At 40.5% G+C, this 24,966-nt stretch overlaps 1 protein-coding gene across 2 annotated transcripts in view; it reads left to right on the top strand.

The window, feature by feature from the left end:
- LOC105027180 (globoside alpha-1,3-N-acetylgalactosaminyltransferase 1-like) overlaps window positions 1-24,966 on the top strand; it is a 64,605-nt gene that overhangs the window by 3,842 nt on the left and 35,797 nt on the right. Inside the window, exons 2-5 of one of the 2 annotated variants that reach the window (XM_034287399.1) lie at window positions 184-222; window positions 339-374; window positions 9,037-9,171; window positions 9,581-11,028. The exons of the other annotated variant lie outside the window; for it this stretch is intronic. Coding sequence (XP_034143290.1) covers window positions 184-222; window positions 339-374; window positions 9,037-9,171; window positions 9,581-10,271 — 901 coding nt within the window. The 3' untranslated portion in view covers window positions 10,272-11,028. Of the gene's footprint in view, window positions 1-183; window positions 223-338; window positions 375-9,036; window positions 9,172-9,580; window positions 11,029-24,966 lie in introns of those variants that run through there. 2 annotated transcript variants of the gene reach the window in all.

Here is a 24,966-nt window from a genome sequence, read left to right as displayed (position 1 = left end):
CAATTTTAGAGCCTAAAAAGATAATTATTGTAACTGCATGTCATTTACTTTTACACCTGCATGTATGATTTAACTGTGTTGTTATTCTAAAATGAATGAAATGTAGTGACTGATTTTGTTTAGTGAAAACACGCCATACATGTTTTCATTACTACAACCTGATTCTTTCATGTCTCCCAAAAGGTATTGGATCTTCTGGTTGTTAAGTGAAAAAATCCGCAGGTAAGATTCATTTATTATATATTACAACCAAATACTCTTATATGGTGACATGGAACATATTCCTTTGAGGCTTGAATATAAGGGTCTTATATTTACAGTTTTATTGTTTCCAACAGATGTATTCCAGTTGAAGATGACACACTGAGCCCCAGGTTAGTTTAGATAAATATTTCTGCAGCGATTCATTATTTATACAATTATCTATGGGAAAAAGCAATGTTCTGTCACAGCGAAAACCCAACATTGGGGAACCCCAATCGATTGTGCTACATGCCACATACACATAGGTAATGTGATAAGGGCCTGTAAGAGGTTTTAAAGTCAATAATTGTTTTGTTAATATTATGTAGTCTTATTCCTAGAAGCTTCGGTCAACAGAACAGTGTTCATCCTGAAAACATATACTGAATGTTTGGACAGACCATTCATTCAGAGGTCACATTAACACATTACAGTTTTTTACAATCGCTATGACAGTTTTTTCAATACATTTAACAAGTTTGCTAAACTCTTAACGCACCAACACACCTAAAACACACAATTGGCAAAACGGTTAATTTCATGCTCAAAATCACACATTGTAAACTAAACTCCAAAACTAATTTACAAAATACAATAATACACTAACACAATACACTATGTCTAACAAAACACTGCAAACATGTTTCAAAATCAAATAATTATTCAAAACACTAACACATGTTCTCTTCCAACAGGAACATTTAGTCAATCATAACACAATGACAAAAAAAACACTATCATCAGCTGAAATTACAGAAACTGCATTATTTTATGCATCAGGTCTGCCCTTATACAATAGACAGTATATTGTATTGATCATAGATTGTGTTTTGCACTGCAGTTTCTTTTGATGCCTCTCTACATTTTTGTTTTGTTGGGTTTAGTAAATGCATGCATTTTGTTTCTTTTGCTGCAGAAATTCAATACAAAAAATGAATGAGCATCTTAGAGTAGCTTTATAGAATGTACAGTTTATGAAAAAAAAAAGACAGAGACAGAATTGCTGCAGTAAAGACTTTATTTGTAAAAGGACATTGCTGCAAGATATACAAACAGAAAAAGCACTGGAAAAATAATAACAAAAACAAAGTAATCTTCTAATCTGCCCGGTCTTCTGCATTTGGCCACATGTTCTCATCCTCTACCTTGCCCCACTCCTCTCCCTTGTCCTTGCCCCACTCCTCTCCCTTGTCCTTGCCCCACTCCTCTCCCTTGTCCTTGCCCCACTCCTCTCCCTTGTCCTTGCCCCACTCCTCTCCCTTGTCCTTGTCCCACTCCTCTCCCTTGTCCTTGTCCCACTCCTCTCCCTTGTCCTTGTCCTTGTCCCACTCCTCTCCCTTATCCTTGTCCTTGTCCCACTCCTCTCCCTTGTCCTTGTCCTTGTCCCACTCCTCTCCCTTGTCCTTGTCCTTGTCCCACTCCTCTCCCTTGTCCTTGTCCCACTCCTCTCCCTTGTCCTTGTCCTTGTCCCACTCCTCTCCCTTGTCCTTGTCCTTGTCCTTGTCCCAGTCCTCTCCCTTGTCCTTGTCCCACTCCTCTCCCTTGTCCTTGTCCCACTCCTCTCCCTTGTCCTTGTTCTTGTCCCACTCCTCTCCCTTGTCCTTGTCCTTGTCCCACTCCTCTCCCTTGTCCTGGTACTCGTCTTCCTCTCCGTCGTGCAGGCATTTTTTTCTTTCTTTCTTTCTTTCTTTCTTTCTTTCTTTCTTTGTGTTGCTCCATATTGTTCCTTTTCCACACAATATCAGCCCAAAGAGTACTCTTTTAGAACATATGATCATGCGATTGAAAGAACCTCAACATCTGAGTGTGCTTCCTAGATGGGAATCAGCTGTGATTTATATATTTGCATAACTTCAATAAGCTGTTTCTCATTAACAATGGAATAAGATACAGGGAATATATTTGTTTTAGCTATCTGGTTTTAGCTATCTGTCCCACCATGCCTAACAGGTTGTGGTGGTGGCCTTGCTGTACTGTACAAATCCCATTTTAAAATCACTGAGTTGTCTCTTCCATCCTTCCCCTCATTTGAATATATTGTCTGTAAATCAACAAACTCCCTGACCATCATCCTTATTTATTGTCCTCCAAAAGCTAATGATTCTTTCCTCTCTGACCTAGCTGAACTACTCACCATAATGACTCTTTCCTCTCTGACCTAGCTGAACTACTCACCATAATGACTCTTTCCTCTCTGACCTAGCTGAACTACTCACCATAATGACTCTTTCCTCTCTGACCTAGCTGAACTACTCACCATAATGACTCTTTCCTCTCTGACCTAGCTGAACTACTCACCATAATGAATCTTTCCTCTCTGACCTAGCTGAACTACTCACCATAATGACTCTTTCCTCTCTGACCTAGCTGAACTACTCACCATAATGACTCTTTCCTCTCTGACCTAGCTGAACTACTCACCATAATGACTCTTTCCTCTCTGACCTAGCTGAACTACTCACCATAATGACTCTTTCCTCTCTGACTTAGCTGAACTACTCACCATAATGACTCTTTCCTCTCTGACCTAGCTGAACTACTCACCATAATGACTCTTTCCTCTCTGACTTAGCTGAACTACTCACCATTGCTGCATTACTCTCCCCTCACCTTCTCCTGCTTGGCGACATTAATATCCCCTTTGAATCACCTAACTCCAAACTCTGATTTCATCACTGTCCTGGACTGTTTTAACTGTATCCAACATGTACGTTTTTCCACTCTTATCAAAGGTAACATACTCGATCCTGTCTGCTTTGTCAGCCTTACCATTACCCATATAACTCCATCTTCATTTCCTTACCATTATCCATATAACTCCATCTTCATTTCCTTACCATTACCCATATAACTCCATCTTCATTTCCTTACCATTACCCATATAACTCCATCTTCATTTCCTTACCATTACCCATATAACTCCATCTTCATTTCCTTACCATTACCCATATAACTCCATCTTCATTTCCTTACCATTACCCATATAACTCCATCTTCTAGACATGTTTCTTTCACCTCCTCATCCGCCTGGTTTACATCTGAGCTCTGAACCATGAAGCAAGTTGGTGGTCGCCTTGAACACTCCTCACTATCTACTAAATTCTACCACATTCCCCCTACTGTTAACCTCCATATTTGTCCACCTGCTCCCCAGGACTCTCACCTCTCCTCATTCAGTCACAAAACTCATAATGACATCCAAAAATACTACCTGCACTCTCGATCCTTTTCCCACAGTCCTGCTTAAAGTCTCCATGACATGTACACTGGCATGCTTGGCCGATTTCTGATCGTCCGATCTACCTGCATATTGTTCATCTATGTAAGCCAACACCTTGGCCCATTTGTTCCATGGTTGTGCTCTGAGTGACTGCATTTGGATCTAAAGTCTGACAATGTGAACATTACCACACCACAGTAATCACTTGACAAACAATGTTACAAAGGGTATCAAGTCATGTTATTACTGTTATGTATTTCAAGATTTTTTAATTAGATTTCAGGTTGCTAAAATGCTGTCAGTTTCACTTCAATATTTCACTGAGGTTCTGGCTATTATAAGACCTGAAAACAAAGTGTGATTTATTAGGCTATGACCTCAGATAGTCCAACACAAACATGAGATAACAATGTTACTTACCCCAACAAGATTCTGGGCTGATTGTATGATGACCTGAGAGAACATAATGCAATTGTGTGAACTATTTTAAATATAACTATTAGATACATCAATCTGAGTACATTACACAGCTTTGCCACTTAGGTTAAATAAACACAGAGAGCATCAAATCAAAAGACAGAGTATTGACTCTGTAAAACCGAATTCAAATATTTCCTGGAGTGCCTTGCCCTTCAAGTTAATTAAAGAGTAACTAACCACATTTAAGAGGAACTTCAAATGTTTTAAAGTACTTGCTTTTGTGATTAATCTCGATTTCACTGACATTGAATAATTCATTATTGCAGATCGACATGCCATGTCTTAATCCTGGTTCATTCCTGAATTATCAGACATAAAAAGTATATACAATTATATACCTTTCCCGCTGTTAATCAGTTACATTGGAATGCTTCAAAAAATGTACAGTAATGTATATACTTTTATACCGATAACAGCATTTTAATCTGCAGTGACACCTGGACCTTCTCACATTTAAATTTCTGAGCAGTAAAGTGTCAAACAAAACAAGTCCAACATGAAAACAACTCACACATTAAAAAGGTTATTTTTAGATTCTTAAATTGCAAGCTGTGATTTAGAATGCATAAATTAGTAAAGACATTGAAAATGCAAACTGTCCTGTTTCTTTGAAAAATAAGTAAATGTCTTTCTTTTGCCTCTCATTCTATTGTGTCAGTTGTAACATCTAATTATCTTATTTAATTGTTGTAAATAAGTAATATCTTGTAACCAATATTGCACAGAAGGGCTTCGTAGTTTCTACAAGATGTGTAACGTAGGGAAAAGTCACGGTTCAGTACATAACGGAAATTAGAAGTCATTGTTCAGTACAATTTCGGTACAGTGGAAAAAGACATGCCAAACATAATATTTATTTTCTAAACATTGCCCATTGCCACTGTAGTTCAAGCTGCACAAGGTGGGATATTTCCAGTAAAAAAACTAACAATTAAAGCATTTTGCAATTACAGTTTTTTACAATCGCTATGACAGTTTTTTCAATACATTTAACAAGTTTCCTAAACTCTTAACACGGCTAGCACAACATCCATCTTTGTAGGCTATACATTTAACACATTTCTTGTTGCTTTGACACAAAATGCATACAGTTAACACAAATTTAAAATGCTTGAACTTCTTTTACACACAAGCTCAACCAAGACCAAAACAATGTAATTTTACAGTCAAATTTACAAATGCTTTCACACTGTATGTCAGAACAGATAACACCATGTTCTAAAACTAACCTTACAGGCTAAAGTCAAGGTAAACAGCTGTGTATATTGTGAATTGAAACACAAATATATTCCCTGTATCTTATTCCATTGCTAATGAGAAACAGCTTATTGAAGTTATGCAAATATATAAATCACAGCTGATTCCCATCTAGGAAGCACACTCAGGAGTTGAGGTTCTTTCAATCGCATGATCATATGTTCTAAAAGAGTACTCTTTGGGCTGATATTGTGTGGAAAAGGAACAATATGGAGCAACACAAAGAAAGAAAGAAAGAAAGAAAGAAAAAAATGCCTGCACGACGGAGAGGAAGACGAGTACCAGGACAAGGGAGAGGAGTGGGACAAGGACAAGGACAAGGGAGAGGAGTGGGACAAGGACAAGGGAGAGGAGTGGGGCAAGGACAAGGGAGAAGAGTGGGGCAAGGACAAGGGAGAGGAGTGGGGCAAGGACAAGGACAAGGGAGAGGAGTGGGACAAGGACAAGGGAGAGGACTGGGGCAAGGACAAGGGAGAGGAGTGGGACAAGGACAAGGGAGAGGAGTGGGACAAGGACAAGGGAGAGGAGTGGGGCAAGGACAAGGGAGAGGAGTGGGACAAGGACAAGGGAGAGGAGTGGGACAAGGACAAGGGAGAGGAGTGGGGCAAGGACAAGGGAGAAGAGTGGGGCAAGGACAAGGGAGAGGAGTGGGGCAAGGACAAGGGAGAGGAGTGGGGCAAGGACAAGGGAGAGGAGTGGGGCAAGGACAAGGGAGAAGAGTGGGGCAAGGACAAGGGAGAAGAGTGGGGCAAGGACAAGGGAGAGGAGTGGGGCAAGGTAGAGGATGAGAACATGTGGCCAAATGCAGAAGACCGGGCAGATTAGAAGATTACTCTGTTTTTGTTATTATTTTTCCAGTGCTTTTTCTGTTTGTATATCTTGCAGCAATGTCCTTTTACAAATAAAGTCTTTACTGCAGCAATTCTGTCTCTGTCTTTTTTTTTTCATAAACTGTACATTCTATAAAGCTACTCTAAGATGGTCATTAATTTTTTGTATTGAATTTCTGCAGCAAAAGAAACAAAATGCATGCATTTACTAAACCCAACAAAACAAAAATGTAGAGAGGCATCAAAAGAAACTGCAGTGCAAAACACAATCTATGATCAATACAATATACTGTCTATTGTATAAGGGCAGACCTGATACATAAAATAATGCAGTTTCTGTAATTTCAGCTGATGATAGTGTTTTTTTTGTCATTGTGTTATGATTGACTAAATGTTCCTGTTGGAAGAGAACTTGTGTTAGTGTTTTGAATAATTATTTGATTTTGAAACATGTTTGAACTGTTTTGTTAGACATAGTGTATTGTGTTAGTGTATTATTGTATTTTGTAAATTAGTTTTGGAGTTTAGTTTACAATGTGTGATTTTGAGCATGAAATTAACCGTTTTGCCAATTGTGTGTTTTAGGTGTGTTGGTGCGTTAAGAGTTTAGGAAACTTGTTAAATGTATTGAAAAAACTGTCATAGCGATTGTAAAAAACTGTAACACTAGCAGCCACCTATCATTTAGCACTAGCAACCACCTATCATTTAGCACTAGCAGCCACCTATCATTTAGCACTAGCAACCACCTATCACTTAGCACTAGCAGCCACTGTCAAACCACATTCTGAACAAAAACCCTGACCAACAGAGAAAACCAATGAAAAGTGAAGACTTATTGGCCCTCATTTATCACAAGTGCGTACACCAGATTTCCAGCGTACATCCAAAACCACGGTGACTTTGAGATTAATATGGACGTTGGCGTACGGCACTCTCAAATCCTACGCCAGCTCAGGTGGTGGTGTACGCACGTTTTGAGTTAGTGCGGAAATGCGCAGAAAAGAAAATCCTAACGCACTGACAAACTAAAAGATATGATATATTATAAAAAAGCAACAACATAATTACAAACTTCAGTGTTTATTTTTGTGCAACATGGACTTCAATGTTTAATTTGTGTGACTTTACCAAAGCATTTGATTTATATTTATTCCTTCAGATGCGAGCCTGTGCACTTTACATGACGTTTCAGGGTTAGGCCCGGCAATTGCGCACGGACTGGGTTCAGTAATAAAAGGCTTTTAATGACCAAAATATAATTCAGACTGACAAAATGATAAAAATGACATTCTTTTAAATAATAATAATAATAAAAGAAAAAATAATAACGACATTGTTCTTCTAAATAACAATAAACGTCATTAATAATAAAAATCATAAAATAATAAGACAAATATTACAAATTGTCATGCAATTATTAATGTGAATGAATGGTACTCCACATCACATCATCATCACTATTGAACACCCCAATACATGTGACGTGATACGAAATGAAATGCTAATTGTTTCAAACGCGTGCTGTAAAATGCATTGTGATTGGTCATTTGCTCATCCAAACAGCTTTATAAGAACAGATTTTATAACGCTCCTCGTTCGGCGTCAGCTGGAGACTTGGATCCGGTGGGCCTCCCCCAGTCTGACTCTGGCTCCTCTTTAGTACCGAGACGCGCCTCTTTGTGGCGATCTTTGAATCGGACCACTTTTTTTTCACCTACAATAAACAAGAAAATTCATGCTTAACTTGATCGGTCTTTATTAAGCAATAAAGAAAACTCATGCTTAACTTGTATTAAGCAATAACACATTCTTACCTCTGCTGGAGTGCGCATCTCAACCCCCACACTATTAACAGCACTCATAATTTGGGTCCATATTTTGTTTTTGTGTTCGCCTTTTATTCGACTTTTTAAACTGCCAAATAAAATAATTTTATTTCTTTCAACCTCCCTGGTGATCGTCTCAATCTCCACGTCAGAGAAGTTTCTCTTTTTTGCCGTCTTCCGTGTGTCCATGGCGTAAAATGAGGGCGTGGGGGAAGCGGAGACTTGAATATATAGGGGCGTGTTAATCTAATGACGATCGTTTTCAGCAGCGGCATTTATCAAGGGCAGGTATTGCGTACACCTGGATTTCAAAGGTACGCACATCTTCATAAATCAGGCGGTGAGAGGAGTGTAAGCAAAATCTTACGCCAACATATACGCCCATTTCTACGCAAGAATGATAAATGAGGGCCACTGAGTGTACTTGACAGCTGGGGGCCAGGCGATGGCAAACGAGTGGAGACCTGCTTGCCAGCGCGAGCCCCAGAGGGAATTGAACAGTGGAGATGTCGTGGAGCTAGATAGCCATTCGGCATGCGCGGTAGCGGAGTAGACGACAAGAGACTTTAAAACAAGATGGAGAGTTCACACAGGCCGTCCACTAGTGGTATTCCAGAGAAGGAGACGTGGAAATCCAACAGTAGTATATTCCAGGACAGGGCAAACAGGGTAGCCAGGATCAGAATGAGTAGTGCCGAGATCTGGTGAGTTATCCAGTTGGAGGTAATCACAGCAACGCAGTCGATCAGGTGAGTTATCCAGTTGGAGGTGATCATGCACATTAGTTCTTTACTGGTCGTTCTTTAAATGTTGCGTTTGTAATTATTCACATGCGACTGGCTGTTGTATAGCACTTTTTGCATGCTTTATCTACTACCAAAAAGGGGGTATATAAGACCTATTAATTAAACTTCCAAGTAGTATATTGTCGATTAACATGATTAATTAGTTGAACTGCTTTAATTTGTTCTGCCATCAATGCCTTACACTACATCATGGAATATTGAGTCAAATAGAACTAAAACCCCATACAATCCTGGTTTTGCAGCATGACAATAATGACTACCTGTTTGCATCATATTTACAAAGTACTTAAAATGCTGTCAGTTCAACTTCAAGGAGATAACATGGTTTTACTCAGTATCACAGTGTTCTAGGATCTGTTGGGTTTCTTTAGACGTACGGATGTGGTATCAGTGACCCCATGGTTGGCACCCATTGTCTGGGAAGGCACCTTTGACCCAGTGCTCATTGACAACATCTACAAGCCCATGAACCTCACCATAGCCACCACAGTGTTTGCTGTAGGAAAGTGAGTAACATTCAAGGTCTACCGAATATTCAAAAGAGAAGATGAACTATCCATCCTGTACCTGATATACCATGTCAGGAAATTTTATGAAATCATGTTGTGGGAATACCGTTAATTGGTGTAGTTACACAGGGCTGCCCACCCCTGTTCCTGGATATCTACTGTCCTATAGGATTTATCTTCAACCCCATTTTTGACTGACCCGATTAAGCTTTTCATCCAGCCAATTATTAGAATCAGGTGTGCTAAATTAGAGTTGGAGAGAAAACCTACAGGACAGTAGATCTCCAGGAACAGGGTTGGGCAGCCCTGGTGTAGTATTATGTGTATATTTAATGTTATACTGAGAATGATGTTGTTACAGAGGGTATGACTCAAATACTCAAGTTTAATCCTCATGTTCTGACAGATATGTCAGCTTTCTCAAAGATTTCCTGGAGACTGCGGAGAAACACTTCATGATCAACTTCAGGGTGCGCTACTATGTTTTCACTGATCGTCCCAATGAAGTTCCTTCAGTGAACCTGAGTGGAGGGAGACATCTGACAGTGATCTCAATCCCAGGTTCAAACCGCTGGCAGGAGATTTCAGCACAGAGGATGAACATCATCCACAACACCATCGAAACTCAGATCCACAAGGAGGCCGACTACCTCTTCTGTCTTGATGTGGACAGCAAGTTCCGTTTTCGTTGGGGTTCAGAGTCTCTTGGAAGGCTGGTGTCTGTGATTCACCCAGGCTACTATGATACAACTCGTAACAACTTCCCATATGAACGGCGTCCAGCCTCGAAGGCCTTTATGTCCATGGACCAGGGTGATTATTACTATGGTGGAGCCATGATCGGAGGGCTTGTGGAGGATGTGTACATACTAACTAAGGAATGTCAGAAAAGATTTGAAGAGGATGCCAAGAATTCCATCAAGGCCGCTTGGCAGGAGGAGAGCCACCTCAACAGGTACCTGTACTACAACAAGCCCAGCAAGGTGTTGTCTCCAGAATATCTGTGGCAAGACTTCAAGGCCAGAACAAAAGAAGTCAAAGTGATTCGCTTCTCTGGGGTCATTAAAAACTATGCTGCAATTCGTCCCAATGAATAAAACTAAAATGTGGATAGAGAAATTGAATAACTCCTTAGATCAAATGCATTCATTGAAACCAAAGATGTAAAGAAAGAAAGTGGAGAACACCCCTTAGCTTTGTACACTGTGGCCAGGCTACATGATCTGTGATTTCAGTGAATATGGTTCGTCAAGACATGGTCAGAGCTTGCTTTACCACTCCTGTGTGAAAGACAAAGTGAAGTTGGACAGGAGCTGAGAATTCATCAGGCAAACCGGTCAAAAAACTGCCACTTTTCGGCTTAAATAAAATGCTTTTCTAAATCGAAAGTGGAGCCGCTGCACATGTTTGAAAGGTTCTGTGGTAAAGTGACCTCGCCACATGTTAACTGGCTGCATGGAATCGCTACTCAGAATGGTGCTGACCCTCACTTTTAATTTAGTTCATTAAAACACAATGACTGGTTATTTTAGGTTATATTGAAGTTTAGGTTTATGATTGTGGGCAATGGTGGGATTCTGTTACTGCTTCACAGTTCAGCTGTGTCATTTGTTTGAGGAAAAGTATAGTTTGTTTTGTGAGAAAAAGTGACTGCCAGTGATTGCTAGTCATAATTTCCTGTAGATGCTTCAGCCCCTGTTGCATTAACTGGACTATTCAGAAATCTAGAGAAGTAACATTTGTATATATTCTGCTGTTGCTCTTGGTCAACTGCTGTTTGTAGGTACAATCAATGTCAAACACTGTGCTCTCTCTATTTCATTCTTTTCAAATGTATTAAAAAGTGGAAAACTAGAATGTAATATGAGTATTACATAGGCTACCTTCTTGTCAATAATATTTTGCTAAAAAGTGTCAGTAATTGCATGGAGTGGAAACACATTTGTGGTGAAGACAGGCTCATTTGTGAGTCCTGATCAGTCAACCATCTGTACCTATCAAAGCTAAATACCATCAGTTTTAGTAGTCTGCTTTCATTCACAGTGAGTATCAGTCTTAAGCAAGAAGAAAGGGGGGGTGACATTCATCCCTTTTTTGGGCAGCCTCAGAAAAGAAGAAAAGTAAGCTGAGAGCAGTGAGAAAATGTGTACCAGTCATACACCCATCAGCCATAACATTATGACCACTGACAGGTGAAGTGAATAACACTGATACACCCATCAGCCATAACATTATGACCACTGACAGGTGAAGTGAATAACACTGATACACCCATCAGCCATAACATTATGACCACTGACAGGTGAAGTGAATAACACTGATACACCCATCAGCCATAACATTATGACCACTGACAGGTGAAGTGAATAACACTGATACACCCATCAGCCATAACATTATGACCACTGACAGGTGAAGTGAATAACACTGATACACCCATCAGCCATAACATTATGACCACTGACAGGTGAAGTGAATAACACTGATACACCCATCAGCCATAACATTATGACCACTGACAGGTGAAGTGAATAACACTGATACACCCATCATCCATAACATTATGACCACTCACAGGTGAAGTGAGTTACACTGATACACCCATCATCCATAACATTATGACCACTGACAGGTGAAGTGAATAACACTGATACACCCATCATCCATAACATTATGACCACTCACAGGTGAAGTGAGTTACACTGATACACCCATCAGCCATAACATTATGACCACTGACAGGTGAAGTGAATAACAAACGCAGCATACATACATCTTCTTCCGCTTCATCCGGGGCTGGGTCGCGGGGGCAGCAGTCTAAGCAGGGATGCCCAGACTTCCCTCTCCCCAGACACTTCCTCCAGCTCTTCCGGGGGGACACCGAGGCGTTCCCAGGCCAGCCGGGAGACATAGTCCCTCCAGCGTGTCCTAGGTCTTCCCCGGGGTCTCCTCCCGGTGGGACGGGACCGGAACACCTTCCCAGGAAGGCGTTCGGGAGGCATCCGAAACAGATGCCCAAGCCACCTCAGCTGACCCCTCTCGATGTGGAGGAGCAGCGGCTCTACTCTGAGCTCCTCCCGGGTGACCGAGCTTCTCACCCTATTTCTAAGGGAACGCCCAGCCACCCTGCGGAGAAAGCTCATTTCGGCCGCCTGTATCCGGGATCTTGTCCTTTCGGTCATGACCCAAAGCTCAAACAAACGCAGCAGCACTTTGGTAATTGGGTCTCTCGTCCAAGGAAAAGGTAAGAATAAATAAGCTCTATTTTTGTATAACTGATTGGATTGTATATTGGTAAGTGATCGCGCTTTTTTCCCCACCTGTCTAGCCTTAACCTGCCGCAATTGTGTGCCTTCACTGCATTGACATATTGTAAGGCTTCAGTCATGCTATTTGTCACGCTAAGTTTATGTCCTGGCTTCCTTCCTTCCTGTAAATATATCAATTACGTTACTCTAATGAAGAGAAGGAACAACAGCCATTGAAGTTAGTTTAAGGTGGATATTCGAAATACATTCGTTAATCTTTAGCGACAACTTCTTATAGTTTCAGCGGCAGAAGCAGCAGGAGTCCTCTGGAGGACGGTTAGCCGATTGTATGTTGAATATCCAACCTAAAACTAACTTCAACCTGGTCCGCGCAATGGCTGTTGTTCCTTCTCTTCATACATACATTCTCCAGTGTGCTGCTGCGTTTGATATCGCAAAGACTGCCGTGATCCTCCGGTTTGGTCTTTGGTGTAGCGTGAGCTGCTCAGCGTGTAGTACTGACTTGTCCCATACAGAAAATACATGTATTTTAAATATATTTTTGAATACATTTGGAAAATATATTTCCGAACACATTTGGAAAATATATTCCTGAATACATTTGGTAAATATATGTACAAAATGTTTGAAATTGGCCGCGTAAATGTATTTGTAAAAATGTATTTATTGCATTTTTAAAAAGCATGTCAAAACATATCATAAGGTGCTGATTTCAACCGGCAACCTTTTGTTCCACAGTTTGGTAAGCTAACCTCTACTCCAACCAGGAGTAATTTAGCAGGGAAGAAGCAAGTATTGGTATTTACCTTAGTATGTTAGTCTATATTTGTGACTAAGATTAAACGTATTTTGGTAATGCACATCTATAAAATGTGTTTCGAACTTAAATGTGATATGATCAATACGTCGCTAATTACATTTCATCTTTTTACTTTCACAGGACCTGAAAAAAGCATTTTAATACGGGCTACAAAATACATTTCAATCTTCGGAGGACTGAGGAGATTGGAACTTTACATTTAATCTCTAAATTTCTATAATTGATATAATTTCACACGGACATAATGGGTTGTTCTGCAGTACATTGTGCTAACCGATCTGGCATTTCCAATCGATCTTTGAATTTTTTTCGGTAAGTTAAATTTATAAGCTATTTAATTAGTAAATAAATGTAATGGGCTAGCTAACGTTAGCTAAAAGAAAACAAGCCTCGTTAATAGCCATGTTAATAGCTAGCAGGTGATCGTTAGCTAGAAGTTACCAATTATTTTTGTATTAGCCCTATTCTAAATAAAGGTTAAACATGATGTAAGTTAGGCTATAACATATCGTCTAGGTTTAACAAGCAAAGGTTGTACTGTACTTGGACTTGCGATTGATTACGGTATGCGCATTCTGCGAGGGAGAGTGAGGGCGGGGCACCGGGGTGGGGCCGTTGATTTCGCGGCTTTACTTCCTTCTCGCTACTGCGCATAACTACTGCGCAGAACTGGTCCCAAGATCGCCATCTGCGCAGACGCAAGTCCAAGATGTCAGCGCCGTATCAGGACACTGGTGGCTTCATTTTTCACCAATGGAAAAGAGCGAAAGGGCGTCGTCCATTATTTATACAGTCTATGGTTAAAATAGTTCTTAAAACTCCAATGGCTCGCTGCAAAGCGTTCGTCTCATCCCCGGCCATGCTGATCGCGACCTGAACAAGACTCTGCTCGAGTTTCTCAGCCAATCACAGGGTGAGGTTGACAGCCAATCACATCGCGAGAAATGTTCTGCCATCCGTTTCAACTATACTCCTTCCGTTTCCACTATACTTTGTCTCTCACACACATACATTCTTCTCTCACATACATATATTTTCTTTACACATGCATACATTTTCTGCTTATATACAAATATTATTTAAAATTGTGACTGCATGTGCATGAGATCAAAAATGTAGGAATATGTATGTTAAATTTAGAAATATGAGAGAAAAATATATTTGTGTGTGAGTTAAAATATAGAAATATAAGAGTAAAATGTATGAATGTGTGAGTTAAAAATATATTCTTATGAGAGAAAAAACGGTATGTATGTTAGAGTGAAAATATATGTATGTGAAAGGAGAAAGTACATATGTGAGGGTGAAAATGTATGTATGTGAAAGGAGAATGTATGTATGTGTGAGAGTGAAAATATATGCATGTGAAAGGAGAATGTATGTATGTGTGAGAGTGAAAATATATGTATGTTAAAGGAGAATGTATGTATGTGAGAGTATCAGAATGAATAATGTCTTATACGGCCCCTCATAGATATATACTATCATCCATGAATATATATATACTATCATCCATAAATATATATATACACTATCATCCATAAATGTATACAAATAACTGATAGAACAATAGTGTCATGCACATTATTATATAAAATGCGATGAGATATCTGTAGATTCTCAACTATATTCAAATACAAATGTGAACTCATTAACACGGTGGTTCCTAACTCTGTTAATGAGTTCCACCAGCAGTAGTCTGACCTACTGTTGACAGGTGACAGGTATTTTGACAGGTGAGGGTAATAACAACATGGTGATCAGGAACACAGGTGAGGGTAATAACAACATGGTGATCAGGAACACAGGTGAGGGTAATAACAACATGGTGATCAGGAACACAGGTGAGGGTAATAACAACATGGTGATCAGGAACACAGGTGAGGGTAATAACAAAATGGTGATCAGGAACACAGGTGAGGGTAATAACAACATGGTGATCAGGAACACAGGTGAGGGTAATAACAACATGGTAATCAGGAACACAGGTGAGGGTAATAACAACATGGTGATCAGGAACACAGGTGAGGTCAATAACAACATGGTGATCAGGAACACATGTGAAAATTATAACAACTTGGTGATCAGGAACACAGGTGAGGTCAATAACAACGTGGTGATCAGGAACACAGGTGAGGTCAATAACAACATGGTGATCAGGAACACAGGTGAGGTCAATAACAATATGGTGATCAGGAACACAGGTGAGGGTAATAACAACATGGTGATCAGGAACAGATGTTTGCTCTACGTGAGGGAGAGGATGGATTGGATCTCATATGTATAAATGTGTGTGTGTGTGTTTGGGGGGTTAGGACAGTTATGCCCAAACTCCATTGAAACCCATGGAGCCTTGCCCCCATCAAAAAATTAATAATGCAACGAAAACTAAAACAATTCCTCTGCAACTGTAGTTGTCTAGTGAATCACCCAGTGCAACTCCATCCTGGGTGACAGAGGATTGTGGAGGGAAGCAGGTCAGCCTGTCCAGATGAGCATTGCATTGGAGGACATGTCTCAAACTTCAACTTCCTGAAACCCCCTGGGGAATTGTGAAAAGGCAAGTGAAATGAAAACCACAAAACACGAAGTTGATTGAAAAACAAGGTCAAAGGAATTAAATAAATATCATTTTCATTAGGGATACACATTTTTTATGTTTAAGGAACAACATGTGATTCTATCTTACAGTGCATATAATGTACTGATTACTGAAACCATCAATACAAACCAATCTCAAATACACATTGGGGACTGTGGAGTTACTCATTATTCTCACGTTTTGGTGTAAGCAGGACGCCAAGCTTAGAGTTAACAGACAAATAAAGAGTTTAATAACGAAACTGAGACAAGTAAAAACAACCAAATGGCAGGAACAAGGCAAGCAGGCAGGCCAAAACAGAGGACAACAGGCAAGACACACACAATATCACAACAAGGGCTGACCAGAAGTGGACAAACTAAATTGGGTACTAACAGAGACTAACAACAAACAGGTGAAGACAATCAGAACAAAAAGGACAGACTACATTCAAGAACAAAGGAAATAAAAACAGAACAGAAGCACACAATTATGTAATTTATTGTCATTTATTATTATGCATTTTATGACGGGATTTGTGTTGACATGAAGTTACATGAAGTATAATTACATGCATTATTAGGTATTTCTGTTTTATTATCTGATTACATTTTTTGACCTAGGCATCTTTAGGACTGGTTTCAACAGGAATACTCAGAACGTACAGAGATGGTAGAAATGTTCTCAAAAAAGATATATTGAATGTAGATTCAACCCTACTCTGTAAAGGTACTAACTTGTCCTTCATTCTTCTTGATTCAGGTCAGCCTGCAGGACAGTAAATCACCAGCAGAGAGCGTGCTTTACTTACTATTACCCCAGATACAAGTGAAGGAAGTAAGAGTCAATGGAAATGTGTGGGTTTAAGGGGAGCAACGGTCATATGATTATCCAGCTGAAGACTCCTCCCATCTAAAGAGTCCTACTTCCCTAAAACGTTCCTAATGGCTCAGAATTCCAAATGAGAATGATTCATTGAAACAGAAACGTTCATCCCCTTCTCCAGACACCCTGCTGAACCCCTGTGCCTCATTTAGAGTGGGGTTGATGATGGGTGCAAGACAGTGTCACTTTTAGACTATTTCAGCTTACTTTTAGAGAACATTTGTATCTTGGAGGAGCTTGGCCATGTGAATGTGACATTACAGTTTTTTCATATACTTCACACAAACTGTCTCGACAACAATTTTATTTATGTAACATTTAAATTATATGCAAATGCAATGTTTTATTCAAACCAGCAAAACGTGTTATAGATATTTACTGAGCTGATGTATTAATGAATTCTACAAATGTATAGGGGAATAGACAATGACTAGTTTAGTATTGGACTGATTAGAAAGGTGCCAAGTCTGTACTGTATGAAGAACGCAAGATATGTTAAAAGTGTCATAATTATGAGAGGGACAAGACATGGGTGGACAATTGTCAAGTATTTTTTATAAAATTCATCCTGCATTTGGATGAAACCTGGGGTGGAGAGTGAAATTCATAAGAGGAATAAACCAAACTGGTTCAGTCCAGACAAACATTTTCTAATGAAATGTAAGTTACTCTGTGAGATGTTGTCACACCTTCTTACATATACAAAACATCTTTTTTTTTTAACTGTACCTCAGACAGACTTTCACTGTTAGTGTTTTTCTGTCTGTATTTGCAAATATCATAAACTGTTATTGTGTTAAAGAATATTTTGATCTCTGTCTTACCTTCCTTAGTTCTAATCAGTGAATTTCTACCACACAAGAGAATCTTGCTTCTCCAGAGGTATACTGCAAGGCCCAACACACGCATGCTCAGCACTTAGCCCCCGACCAGAACATGTTAACTTTATTGACAGGTGCCACTGTCATTCATCTACATCAAACTTGGAGTGTAACTGCTGATATCTTTTATCTGAAGATAACATTACAGGATGAATAATCCAACTGAGGTCCAACTGTATTTTAATGTTATAAAAAATATGAAAACATTATGACATTTGAGTAAGTTACTTTTCTCTCTTATTTTTAACTGATTGGTGAGCCATTTTATTTTAGTGTCCCACAGATCATATAAATCGACAATAATGAAAAAATGAAGAGACCACTGCACCTTTTTCTTTCCTTTCTGAAAGTTTTGAGTGAGGAACAGAAGTGTTCAATTTGCAGGGATCTCTTAATTTTAACTCTTCTGTTCCTCACTCAAAACCTTCTGTTTCTACTTTTTTGGAAAGGAAAGAAAAAGGTGCAGTGGTCTCTTAAATTTTTCCGGAGCTGTACATTAATGTCTAAATGCTTTTCCTTGAAGTGGTAAATGACACTCCATGGGTTTGACACTTTAACACACTAATTAACAGAAAACATGAATACAATCAAGCCAAGTGAAACAGCATGCCCCTAGAAGCCCTGCCCTGCAAGGCACTATCAATTATGAAAAAAGGCCACTGGCTTCCTGGCTTGAAGTCTGCATTGAAATGCAGAGCAAAACCCAAACAAGCAGTAGGCACAGACCAAAAGAGGAAATGAGCCATGAGCAATATGGTCTGGTATGAGAACCTGCTACACTGATGGCCATGTGCCCCTGGAGTGGGACCTGGCACACTGATGGCCATGTGACCCTGGAGTGGGACCTGCCAAACTGATGGCCATGTGCCCCTGGGGTGGGACCTGCCACACTGATGGCCATGTGCCCCTGGGGTGGGACCTGCCACACTGATGGCCATGTGCCCCAGGGGTGGGACCTGCCACACTGATGGCCATGTGACCCTGGAGTGGGACCTGCCACACTGATGGCCATATGCCCCTGGAGTGGGAACTGCCACACTGATGGCCATGTGACCCTGGAGTGGGACCTGGCACACTGATGGCCATGTGACCCTGGAGTGGGACCTGGCACACTGATGGCCATGTGACCCTGGAGTGGGACCTGCCACACTGATGGCCATGTGACCCTGGAGTGGGAACTGCCACACTGATGGCCATGTGACCCTGGAGTGGGACCTGCCACACTGATGGCCATGTGACCCTGGAGTGGGACCTGGCACACTGATGGCCATGTGACCCTGGAGTGGGACCTGCCACACTGATGGCCGTGTGACCCTGGAGTGGGACCTGCCACACTGATGGCCATGTGACCCTGGAGTGGAGAATTTCTTGTTAAGTTAAGCAAACTTGCACGTGTTTTGGCACGTGTGCAAAAGAGTAAGTAAAAATGTCTACAATAGGTACAATACTTACAGTGGGGAGAACAAGTATTTGATACACTGTCAATTTTGCAGGTTTTCCTTCTTACAAAGCATGTAGAGGTCTATAATTATGTCATAGGTACACTTCAACTTATTTAAAAATCACATTGTATGCTTTTTAAATAAATTATTTGCATTTTATTGCATGACATAAGTATTTGATCACCTACCAACCAGTAAGAATTCCGTCTCTCACAGACCTGTTAGTTTTTCTTTAAGAAGCCCTCCTGTTCTCCAATCAATACCTGTATTAACCTGTTTGAACTCGTTACCTGTATAAAAGACACCTGTCCACACAATCAAACAGACTCCAACCTCTCCACAATGGCCAAGACCAGAGAGCTGTGTAAGGACATCAGGGATAAAATTGTAGACCTGCACAAGGCTGGGATGGGCTACAGGACAAAAGGCAAGCAGCTTGGTGAGAAGGCAACAACTGATGGCACAATTAATCGAAAATGGAAGAAGTTCAAGATGACGGTCAATCTCCTTCGGTCTGGGGCTCCATGCAAGATCTCACCTCGTGGGGCATCAATGATCATGAGGAAGGTGAGGGATCAGCCCAGAACTACACGGCAGAACCTGGTCAAGAGAGCTGGGACCACAGTCTCAAAGAAAAACCATTAGTAACACAATACGCCGTCATGGATTAAAATCCTGCAGCGCAAGGTCCCCCTGCTCAAGCCAGCGCATGTCCACGCACGTCTGAAGTTTGCCAATGACCATCTGGATGGTCCAAAGGAGGAATGGGAGAAGGTCATGTGGTCTGATGAGACAAACATTGAGATTTTTGGTCTAAACTCCACTCGCCGTGTTTGGAGGAAGAAGAAGGATGAGTACAACCCCAAGAACACCATCCCATAGTTGGGCAATCCTAAATTTGGCATTGGGCATAAACTGTGAAAACTAAAACATGACAGCTGCCATTACCTGCCACTAGCCCACCTGGTTTATCCATCTACCGGCAGGACAGAACCTCGGAATCAGGTAAATATAAGAGGGAGGGGTCTGCATTATGGTTAACTCTGGCTGGGGAATGGACGCTGCAGTACTATCTAAACACTGTTCACCAGACCTGGAACTTCTAACTGTCAACGTAAAACCCTTCATTCATAAATAAGGAACAAACTCCTCCCCCGCCCTAGACTCCACACGGTTCTCGAGGTAGACATGCACATGTAACAACTGAAATGTCCTTATCAGACTTTGCAAAGCAGTGTCAGAGTCCAGTAGTACAAAGAGAGTAGTACAACAAGGTCCCTGAGAGGCAGTACTAAGTAGTGGGTGGGTGGGTGTTGTTAGTGATGGGTCACAGAGTTCAGGAGGGTTACAGTAGATGGAAAGAAACTGTTCCCGGGCCTGCTGGTGTGGGAACGAAGAGACCTGTACCACCTGCCTGATGGAAGGAGGGCAAACAGTTTGTGGCATGGATGTGAAATTTCCCAGATGACGCTGGACGCCTTATGCAGACACTGTTGCGCTGGAGGTCTACGAAGGCTGGGAGCCCCACAACACAGAACACACTTTCTGCTACTCAGTCACTTACCTTGTCTCAACACAGAACATGTGTTCTGCAACACAGCAAGGGTAATGTCTGAAGGAACCGAAAGATGTATTTACATATGTTCTGTTTATTTACATATGTCTATTTACATGTGTCATGTTCTTTTATCAGAATTTTTATGTTACAAATATTTATCTCTGGTCTGACTAGAGAACCTAGGATGGTCCTCTGTCCACAGTTCCTGGGACCTGGAGGCTTTGAGGAGGTCCAGATTTGACCTACGGAAGGCTGTTAGAGATGCAAAAAGAGACTACAGGGATAAGTTGGAGTCTAACCACCACATCTCTGACCCGGGATACATGTGGTGTGGACAGTGACACATCACAGACTATACAGGGAGAAACAGCAGTGATGCTCGGCCTGCCACACCTCCCCCCGATAAGCTCAACACCTTCTATGCACGGTTTGAGGTGACCAACACCATTCCTTCTGTAAGGTTAGCCGAGGACCAGGACGACTGCACTCTGTCCCTAACCACGGCTGACATGAGGAGAGCGTTTCAAAGAGTAAACCCACAGACGTCACCAGGGTTAGGTGGCATTTCAGACCTTGTCTTCACAGGGTTTGCCGACCAGCTAGCGGAAGTATTCACTTTATATTCAACCTCTCTCTGAATCAGTCTGCAGTCCCCACCTGCTTCAAACAGACCACCATTGTTCCCATACGAAAGCAAACCTCCATCACATGCCTGAATGACTACCTCCACGTAGCACCTGGGCTGCATGATTTGGATAAAATATTGAATCGCAAATATTGCCATTATGGCTATGATTTGTTATGAAGGGTGTAAACACTATAAACAATTTCACTTAAAAAAAATAGAGAACATAGCCTAATGTGCTATTAAACAAAAATAAAATCAAGTAAAATGTCAGTGTTTTCTATTTTACACTTCCTACCAGTTTGAAGGTGGAGTCTGTGTCGAACTATTCATTTAACTGCTCATTTCATGCAACGGCGTTTGCAGTGTTTATCTTTGTGCCGTTGCCATAGCAGGTTAGGCAACATTTCTTAACGGTGAGCAGCAGCACCACCGTTCCATACACATTCAGTTCCTATCATCACACAAACACATCTCGGACTTGTTCTGTGTCACATGTCTTTAATCATCATGCACACCAAGTCCCTATCTACTCACTTGTAAGTGTTTAAATGTTTCCACTCTGCTCCCCACAGTGTGGCTCACTGTTATTGTTGTGTTTGCTGTTCAGTCTCTGAGAACCTTTATGTGCAATCATTTTGCTGCTTTAATCAGCCATTTTCTTTTGTGTGTTTTGTTGTGCTTGGTGTTTGTTTCTTTCATTAAAGAAGTACACCGACTACCTCTCCCTGCACCTGGTTCCTTGCTCCTGCAACACTGCAAATTATTACATACTCCTTTAAGAATTTCGATACATGGAATTGCCATCACACATTGCCAAAGCTGGTTAGGCAACATTTCTCAACCCTTGAGGTATGTTTCCTCCCACATTATGTTTGTTTTGTAGGCACCGATATTGAAGCCAAAACTTTTAATAACTATGCTGTTGTGTATGTGGGACAATCATGGTGCCTCTTGCTAACTTGAAGCAGATGTCTTCATTAGCATTTGCAGTGTTAATTCTAACTAACATTGAAAAACCATCAATTGCAATTGCAGTAGGCCTGTGCAATCAAGGGTTCATAACCAACCCAAACATAAATACTTTTAAACCTAACATTGAGAAACCATCAAGTACTTAAACAAAATTAGTCCATGTATTTAAGTAATCTATTGATTATATAATTATGGACATACGATTCATGCCGATTGCCTTGCTTGAAGAGCATATCATTCATCTACGTTCCCACTACTGCTATTATGATGTTTGTGGTTTAGCTTTATTTGGTGCCCTTTTTCCAACTTATGGTGTCATGGTAACTTTTGACAAAATGTGTATAATATTTACATTTTATTGACCAATGGGCTATAACCAACAAAGTTGGTTTTGTGGCTGTAGCTCGAACGGTTTAAAAGCTAACAACCAAACAGTTAATTAATGGTAATTAAGCAAATTAGCATTTGTAAAATCAATTATCATATGAACTGGGCATAGGCTAAGTGTGAAACAAAGTTGGTTTTGTGTCTCTAACACGAACGGTTCAAGAGTCATTCTCAGTTATATCTTAACGATGTAAATTAGCAATTATACATGTAAACATGTAATATAATTCTTATTTAGGATAACAGCTTTAAAGGTTTGAGGGTTTCAAAAGTTGATGGTCCTAAAGCATGAACATTTTGAATTGAAACCTCTGTATTACTTTGGCTCTCATTGAAACACAATTTATGCAAGATTTTAATGTTAATTATTACAAAAGTAAACATAGTATAGAAAAACAAGCAACAGGCCAGACTGAAGATCTTGGCATTGGTTTGCACTTAATCGCTTAAAAAAATTAAGAAATGATGGGTTTTTGAGTAGATGACTTTTTTACCATTCAAGTCTATGGACACTTTTTTCCCCCCATTGAAATACATTGGTGGCTCATTTAAATATTGATATTGTTTAAAGTATAATAGCTATTAAAAAGCAACCTGTGTTCGAGCATGTGCTACATTTTGGAGTTGGTTTCGTGTTTGTAGCTTTTACCGTTTAGGCCAGGGGTATTCAACTACATTTTAAAAAGGTCCAGTTAGAGAAAATGTTTTGATGTAAAGGTCCGGAAGATCTTAATGTCTAACAATTTAGTGTTATATATATTAAAGTAGCCTTGTAGTTGTATCCACATCTGAATGTAATCAATAACTGACTGTCAAATCAAATTAATTCAGTACAATTCCAAAACTTGTTGACAATATTTATTGTCACGTAACATAGAACTGAACATATATGTATGACTGTAGATATGTATAATGTTCTCTCATTAACTAAATAAAACTAGGGCTGCATTTCAAAATAAGAGAAAATAAATAAAATGTGAAAATTGTGCATTTTCAAAAAAAGTGCTTAACTTCAGAAAAATAATATAAAGGAAGGAAAAGATAGAATTTCCTCTTTTCTGTTTCACATCTTGACTCAACAGTCTCAACCAATTTCACAAATAATAAATCTCAAAAGATCTTAACAATTGAACAGTTTCAGTATCACTTTCTTCCCCTCATATCCCACTCCTCCATGTTCTTGCTCAGTGAGAGAATTGAGCTTTAGCCTGTCTTGCCAGGATTTTAAATCTGGGCTTGAATGGAGTCAGGGCCATTCTCATACACATGTGAAGGTGCTCACTGGTGAGCCTGGAACAATATTTCGTTTTCATTATGTTCACGGTGGAGAAAGCTGCCTCGCAGTTGTATGTGGAGCCAAACATGGTCAAGATGTACAGGGCTACTTTCCTCAGACCTGGGAAAGCAGTCTCAGGGACCATTTGGAGCCAGAAAGTGGAATGGTCTGTTCTTACAAACTGCTCTATTAGGGCCACATCTGCTTGGAGATCAACCACTTGCATCTGGAGAGACCCAGCATTTACCCATTTAAAGTGCTGTGTGACTTCTTTTGAGAAGCCCCTGACATCTGTGATCAGAAATGGTTTCTGAATGAACATGGTGACCTGCTCTCCAATGCTGAGGCTGTCAAAACGGTTGCTGAAGTTTACAATCAGCTTATCAATAAAATCAACAAAAGAAGACAAGTCTCTCTGTCCCTGAACCTGTTCCTGCACTGCTGGGAAGTGTACACATTCTTCCTGCAGGTCTTCCTTGAACACTTCAAGTTTCCTCTGAAAGGAGCGAACAGCTGTCATCAGTTCACAAACTGAATTGTCCTTGCCCTGTAGCCTCAAATTCAGTTAATTCAGATGTGACGTGATATCAACCAAAAAGGCCACATTATCCATCCATTTATCATTTTCTAAAAAGAGAGAAAACTGGGTTGCCTTCTGACTGCTTAGCTCTGCCAAAAAAGATGCTAATTCCCTCCTGATGGACCAAAAGCGCTCTAGCACCCTGCCTTTGCTGAGCCATCTCACATTGTTGTGCAGCAAAAGATCATCAGCATTGGCATCAACTTCTCTGAGGAATTCCCTAAGCATGCTCATCTGACAGGGAGGCACAGAGGACAGATTGATGAATGATGCAATGGTAAGATAAAAGCTCAGGATTGTCCCCTTTCAGTCTTGCTACAGCTCCTTTTTCTTTCCCTGTCATAGAAGGGGCTCCATCTGTGGTTATTGAAACCACCTGTTTTGGCTCTATTCCTCTTTTTGTTAACATCTCCTTAATGGCCAGGTAGATATCCTCTCCTCGTGTACTGGTCTGAAGGGGAGTGACACCTAACATGTCTTCACAGAATGTTTTCTGGTCTGTGTTGAAAAACC

The sequence above is a fragment of the Esox lucius genome, chromosome 17, assembly GCF_011004845.1.
Source record: "Esox lucius isolate fEsoLuc1 chromosome 17, fEsoLuc1.pri, whole genome shotgun sequence".
Classification (NCBI taxonomy): domain Eukaryota; kingdom Metazoa; phylum Chordata; class Actinopteri; order Esociformes; family Esocidae; genus Esox; species Esox lucius.
The sequence above is the reverse complement of the archived record's forward strand: the minus strand, read 5'-3'. Positions and strand labels throughout refer to the sequence as shown.